This window comes from Salvelinus namaycush, chromosome 31, assembly GCF_016432855.1.
Source record: "Salvelinus namaycush isolate Seneca chromosome 31, SaNama_1.0, whole genome shotgun sequence".
In the NCBI taxonomy this organism is placed as follows: domain Eukaryota; kingdom Metazoa; phylum Chordata; class Actinopteri; order Salmoniformes; family Salmonidae; genus Salvelinus; species Salvelinus namaycush.
This window is the reverse complement of record NC_052337.1, coordinates 31,529,737-31,538,411: the sequence shown is the minus strand read 5'-3', so window position 1 is coordinate 31,538,411 and position 8,675 is coordinate 31,529,737. Positions and strand designations below refer to the sequence as shown.

Genomic DNA, 8,675 nt, shown 5'->3' with positions numbered 1-8,675 from the left:
TTGGACTACATCAAATTATCTTTTTGTAATGACAACTTGGCAAACTGAGTAGACTCCGCAACCATTTACAGACACAGGCCTCGGCAGCCTGCGTAGACGATATCATGTGGTTTGGTTGTACATATCTGTATACAGGTGGCAGACGTACATTTATAAAAAGTAAACCATCTAAAGCGTGTATTTAATGTGTACCAGTTTGGATGTTTTCAGAAACAAAAAGTATAAAGAAAACAAATGCTAGTATGTACATCTAAAATAACACATCTTTGGTATGACATGAGCACATGAATAGAACTTAGCATGAGACTGTGACCTCCATGGAAATCATACAATGCTCTACTTCTTTTCCCTCGCCACGTCATTCTCCTGTTTAGAAAAAGTTAGCTCATTTTAATGAAATAATGATTCCCATTAGATAGCATTATGACCGCTGACTGGCAATTTTAATGGGAATAACAGCAAGCCTTTGAGCTCTGGTTAACATGATTTTGTATCATGATGTTTCTCTTTCTTTATATCTCCCTCATTTCATTTTCCTCCAGAAACCTTGTTTATTGCACATTCCTTTTTCACTCCAAACACAGTGTGAAAGAACTGTCATTATCCATTCCCTGGTGCAGGCACCCGACAATGTTGTCGCTGTATGGGCCAGAGCTGTAACCAAAGCGATGTTAATGTTAACGTGTCATGCATGTTGCACCACGTTTCAAGTTTCCCAAGAGCCAGGAGGAGGGGAGCAGTAGGGCCACTTTGAAGTGTTTGAAAATATAAAGAGAGATGATAGCAGAACTCCCAGGATGCATCAGCCTTCATAATGGTCACATTCCGGGTGCCAGATGCCAAAGGCATCTAGCCATGTAAATTTATATATTTTTTGTTTTCTTCTCCTCACCTCCGCCCCCTTGTGGCTTCCCATGCCAATGTGCTAAAAAAGGCCCCAAAGAACCACTCTGCTCCATCGCCCTCTATTCAAGAGTCATGGTGGATCTGTGGCATCCCCACCCTGCCTCAAATGACAGCCTCTCGCTCCAGCTGTTAGCGTCCAAAGGTGAGCGTGGTGGTGCGCTCTGGGGGAGGGAAGGGACCACCGGTGCCCTCGGACGGGACTCTGAGGATAGAGGGCGGTGAGCGGGGCCTGGCCCTCACCCCCATGGTGGCAGAGGGCACAGTGGGCAGCGCTACAGTCTGTATGGTGGCCCTCTCGCGTGGCCCCAGCTCCTCCAAGCCCTGCGGGGGGCCCTCGTAGCCCATGTTGAGCCGCAGGGGCTGATGGGCTTGGCAGTAGTCCACGATAGGCTGCTCATACCGGTAGTATGTTAGGGCGCCCATCTGGTGCGGGGCCTGTTTAGAGGAGGGATGGAGGGAGAGGGAGGATGACGCAGGGATTGAGAATGGCAGAGGGAGAGAGAGAGAATGTGTGAGAAATTAGGTGGGAGAGGGAGAGGAGGGGCAGAGAGAAAAAAACATCAGAGATGTCAATCTCAAATGCTTCTATTTTTTGTTGAGAGCTCTGAGCACTCTAGATATCAACAAGCAGTTGGGAACAAATAATCATCAATAATTATAATAATATCTACAATTCAAACAAATATTTTTGTCAAACAGTGAGTCATTTGTCAGAAAACAATAACAATGTGTATCAATTCCCTAAATGAGTCATTCATTTACATTTTAGTCATTTAGCAGACTCTCTTATCCAGAGTGATTTACAGTTAGTGCATTCATCATAAGAAAGCTAGGTGGAACAACCACATATCACAGTCACTTATCGTTCTATGTCATTTCAGCAAGCCATGACACCCACCATCTCAGATTATTCTGAAATCTTTTCTGTAGTTAAAAACAGAATAGATGAGCATTCCCGCAAAATGATTTTGCTGACATTTAATTTGATCTCTGAGAAATTAAGCTAATTGATTGTACCCAAATTGGCCCTTTTAATTTATAGGATTTACATTGAATAATATTTATTATATATTTACATTACATATAAGTATAGAACCCAACATCTGATTTGGACCATTGAGAAAGACATGAGGAAGATCCGTTTCGGATCAAAACATTGTCAATAAAGCGGTGAATTGGGAAGTTCAACAATATGTGGGAACACCCCACACACCATGCCACCCACAAACACCCCACACACCATGCCACCCACGAACACCCCACACACTATGCCACCCACAAACACCCCACACACTATACCACCCACGAACACCCCACACACTATGCCACCCACGAACACCCCACACACCATGCTACCCAAGAACACCCCACACACTAAGCCACCCACGAACACCCCACACACCATGCTACCCATGAACATCCCACACACTAAGCCACCCACAAACACCCCACACACCATGCCACCCACAAACACCCCACACACTATGCCACCCACGAACACCACACACAACATGCCACCCACGAACACCCCACATACCATGCCACCCACAAACACACCATGCCACCCACAAACACACCATGCCACCCACTATGCCACCCACGAACACCCCACACACCATGCCACCCACAAACACCCCACACACCATGCCACCCACGAACACCCCACACACCATGCCACCCACAAACACCCCACACACTATGCCACCCACAAACACCCCACACACTATGCCACCCACAAACACCCCACACACTATGCCACCCACAAACACCCCACATACTATGCCACCCACAAACACCCCACACATCATGCCACCCACAAACACCCCACACACTATGCCACCCACGAACACCCCACACACTATGCAACCCACGAACACCCCACACACCATGTCACCCACAAACACCCCACACACCATGCCACCCACAAACACCCCACACACTATGCCACCCACAAACACCCCACATACTATGCCACCCACGAACACCCCACACACCATGCCACCCACAAACACCCCACACACTATGCCACCCACAAACACCCCACACACCATGCCAGCCACGAACACCCTACACACCATGCCACCCACGAACACCCCACACACCATGCCACCCACGAACACCCCACACACTATGCCACCCACAAACACCCCACACACCATGCCACCCACAAACACCCCACACACCATGCCACCCACGCACCATGCCACCCACAAACACCCCACACACCATGCCACCCACGAACACCCCACACACCATGCCACCCACGAACACCCCACACACCATGCCACCCACAAACACCCCACATACTATGCCACCCACAAACACCCCACACACTATGCCATCCACAAACACCCCACACACTATGCCACCCACAAACACCCCACACACTATGCCACCCACAAACACCCCACACACTATGCCACCCACAAACACCCCACACACTATGCCACCCACGAACACCCCACACACTATGCAACCCACGAACACCCCACACACCATGCCACCCACGAACACCCCACACACCATGCCACCCACAAACACCCCACACACCATGCCACCCACAAACACCCCACGCCATCCACAAACACACCATGCCAGCCACAAACACCCCACACACCATGCCACCCACAAACACCCCACATACTATGCCACCCACAAACACCCCACACACTATGCCACCCACAAACACCCCACACACTATGCCACCCACAAACACCCCACACACTATGCCACCCACAAACACCCCACACACTATGCCACCCACAAACACCCCACACATCATGCCACCCACAAACACCCCACACACCATGCCACCCACAAACACCCCACACACTATGCCACCCACGAACACCCCACACACTATGCAACCCACGAACACCCCACACACCATGTCACCCACAAACACCCCACACACCATGCCACCCACAAACACCCCACACACTATGCCACCCACAAACACCCCACATACTATGCCACCCACGAACACCCCACACACCATGCCACCCACAAACACCCCACACACTATGCCACCCACAAACACCCCACACACCATGCCAGCCACGAACACCCTACACACCATGCCACCCACGAACACCCCACACACCATGCCACCCACGAACACCCCACACACTATGCCACCCACAAACACCCCACACACCATGCCACCCACAAACACCCCACACACCATGCCACCCACGCACCATGCCACCCACAAACACCCCACACACCATGCCACCCACGAACACCCCACACACCATGCCACCCACGAACACCCCACACACCATGCCACCCACAAACACCCCACATACTATGCCACCCACAAACACCCCACACACTATGCCATCCACAAACACCCCACACACTATGCCACCCACAAACACCCCACACACTATGCCACCCACAAACACCCCACACACTATGCCACCCACAAACACCCCACACACTATGCCACCCACGAACACCCCACACACTATGCAACCCACGAACACCCCACACACCATGCCACCCACAAACACCCCACACACCATGCCACCCACGAACACCCCACACACCATGCCACCCACAAACACCCCACACACCATGCCACCCACAAACACCCCACGCCATCCACAAACACACCATGCCAGCCACAAACACCCCACACACCATGCCACCCACAAACACCCCACATACTATGCCACCCACAAACACCCCACACACTATGCCACCCACAAACACCCCACACACTATGCCACCCACAAACACCCCACACACTATGCCACCCACAAACACCCCACACACTATGCCACCCAAAAACACCCCACACATCATGCCACCCACAAACACCCCACACACCATGCCACCCACAAACACCCCACACACTATGCCACCCACGAACACCCCACACACTATGCAACCCACGAACACCCCACACACCATGTCACCCACAAACACCCCACACACCATGCCACCCACGAACACCCCACACACCATGCCACCCACAAACACCCCACACACTATGCCACCCACAAACACCCCACATACTATGCCACCCACGAACACCCCACACACCATGCCACCCACAAACACCCCACACACTATGCCACCCACAAACACCCCACACACCATGCCAGCCACGAACACACCACACACCATGCCACCCACAAACACCCCACACACTATGCCACCCACAAACACCCCACACACTATGCCACCCACGAACACCCCACACACCATGCCACCCACAAACACCCCACGCCATCCACAAACACACCATGCCACCCACAAACACCCCACACACCATGCCACCCACAAACACCCCACACACTATGCCACCCACAAACACCCCACATACTATGCCACCCACAAACACCCCACATACTATGCCACCCACAAACACCCCACACACTATGCCACCCACAAACACCCCACACACTATGCCACCCACAAACACCGCACACACTATGCCACCCACAAACACCCCACACACTATGCCACCCACGAACACCCCACACACCATGCCACCCACAAACACCCCACGCCATCCACAAACACACCATGCCACCCACAAACACCCCACACACCATGCCACCCACAAACACCCCACACACTATGCCACCCACAAACACCCCACATACTATGCCACCCACAAACACCCCACATACTATGCCACCCACAAACACCCCACACACTATGCCACCCACAAACACCCCACACACTATGCCACCCACAAACACCCCACACACTATGCCACCCACAAACACCCCACACACTATGCCACCCACAAACACCCCACATACTATGCCACCCACAAACACCCCACACACCATGCCACCCACGAACACCTCACACACTATGCCACCCACGAACACCCCACACACTATGCCACCCACGAACACCCCACACACTATGCAACCCACGAACACCCCACACACCATGCCACCCACAAACACCCCACACACCATGCCACCCACGAACACCCCACACACCATGCCACCCACAAACACCCCACACACCATGCCACCCACAAACACCCCACGCCATCCACAAACACACCATGCCAGCCACAAACACACCACACACCATGCCACCCACAAACACCCAACACACTATGCCACCCACAAACACCCCACACACTATGCCACCCACGAACACCCCACACACTATGCCACCCACAAACACCCCACATACTATGCCACCCACAAACACCCCACACACTATGCCACCCACAAACACCCCACACACTATGCCACCCACAAACACCCCACATACTATGCCACCCACAAACACCCCACACACTATGCCACCCACAAACACCCCACACACTATGCCACCCACAAACACCCCACACACTATGCCACCCACAAACACCCCACACACTATGCCACCCACAAAAACCCCACACACTATGCCACCCACAAACACCCCACACACCATGCCACCCACAAACACCCCACACACCATGCCACCCACAAACACCCCACACACCATGCCACCCACGAACACCCCACACACCATGCCACCCACGAACACCCCACACACTATGCCACCCACAAACACCCCACACACCATGCCACCCACAAACACCCCACACACCATGCCACCCACGCACCATGCCACCCACAAACACCCCACACACCATGCCACCCACGAACACCCCACACACCATGCCACCCACGAACACCCCACACACCATGCCACCCACAAACACCCCACATACTATGCCACCCACAAACACCCCACACACTATGCCACCCACAAACACCCCAAACACTATGCCACCCACAAACACCCCACACACTATGCCACCCACAAACACCCCACACACTATGCCACCCACAAACACCCCACATACTATGCCACCCACAAGCACCCCACACACTATGCCACCCACAAACACCCCACACACCATGCCACCCACGAACACCCCACACACCATGCCACCCACAAACACCCCACACACCATGCCACCCACGAACACCCCACACACTATGCCACCCACAAACACCCCACACACCATGCCACCCACAAACACACCATGCCACCCACAAACACCCTATGCACCATGCCACCCACAAACACCCCACACACCATGCCACCCACGAACACCCCACACACTATGCCACCCACGAACACCCCACACACTATGCAACCCACGAACACCCCACACACCATGCCACCCACAAACACCCCACACACCATGCCACCCACGAACACCCCACACACCATGCCACCCACAAACACCCCACACACCATGCCACCCACAAACACCCCACACACCATGCCACCCACAAACACCCCACACACTATGCCACCCACAAACACCCCACACACTATGCCACCCACGAACACCCCACACACCATGCCACCCACAAACACCCCACACACTATGCCACCCACAAACACCCCACACACTATGCCACCCACGAACACCCCACACACCATGCCACCCACGAACACCCCACACACCATGCCACCCACAAACACACCATGCCACCCACAAACACCCCACGCACCATGCCACCCACAAACACCCCACACACTATGCCACCCACAAACACCCCACACACTATGCCACCCACGAACACCCCACACACTATGCCACCCACAAACACCCCACACACTATGCCACCCACAAACACCCCACACTCTATGCCACCCACAAACACCCCACACACTATGCCACCCACAAACACCCCACACACCATGCCACCCACAAACACCCCACACACTATGCCACCCACAAACACCCCACACACTATGCCACCCACAAACACCCCACACACTATGCCACCCACAAACACCCCACACACTATGCCACCCACAAACACCCCACACACTATGCCACCCACAAACACCCCACACACCATGCCACCCACAAACACCCCACACACCATGCCACCCACAAACACCCCACACACCACCCCACACACCATGCCACCCACAAACACCCCACACACCATGCCACCCACGAACACCCCACCCACCATGCCACCCACAAACACACCACACACCATGCCACCCACAAACACACCACACACTATGCCACCCACGAACACCCCACACACCATGCCACCCACAAACACCCCACACACTATGCCAGCCACGAACACCCCACACACTATGCCACCCACGAACACCCCACACACCATGCCACCCACAAACACCCCACACACTATGCCAGCCACGAACACCCCACACACTATGCCACCCACGAACACCCCACACACTATGCAAATCCCACCCCAACAACCGTCTGACAATTAGTATGGAGCTGCACTTCCAGTATTGCTTCTTCATCCTATGTAATTTATTCCCTGCAAATCTGGTGATGTTTTTTTCCCCTGTTCAGAGACATTAGCAATTGAAGTTCCTTGTATTATTTACCATATATTTGTGTGAAAGTACCAGGTTTTGCCCAATAGGTGCCACTGTTCCTGCTACTGCCACACCCTTTTATCAATTTTGCTGGTCTCTTGTGTTTATTAAATGGATCACAACATTTTCTTTGCAAATGTGGGTAGAAACACAATAGCTTTTGCTCAATGTCTTTTTACCCAATGTGAGCGTAGCATCTGTCTAATTATACGGTGTACACCATGCTCATTTCTATTTTCAAATAGGCATACAGCCGTCCACATACATAAATATGTGGTACATGAAGAGAGGATCAGTGTAAACTGAAGCAGAGTTCCATAGAGTCTAGACAACCACAATGACATAAAATCAGCCACAGACACAGGATGTTCACTGCTGTTACAGCATTCTCCCCTCATTCAAGTACAATGACA

The 8,675-nt window shown here is 52.9% G+C and overlaps 1 protein-coding gene across 1 annotated transcript in view; it reads right to left on the bottom strand.

Annotated features, from left to right (window-relative positions):
- Positions 1–1,035: 1,035 nt before the first annotated feature.
- LOC120025549 (leucine-rich repeat transmembrane neuronal protein 4-like) overlaps positions 1,036–8,675 on the bottom strand; it is a 174,481-nt gene continuing 166,841 nt past the window's right edge. Inside the window, exon 4 of the mRNA XM_038970110.1 lies at positions 1,036–1,341. Within this exon, the coding sequence (XP_038826038.1) occupies positions 1,036–1,341 (306 nt within the window). The remainder of the gene's footprint in view (positions 1,342–8,675) is intronic.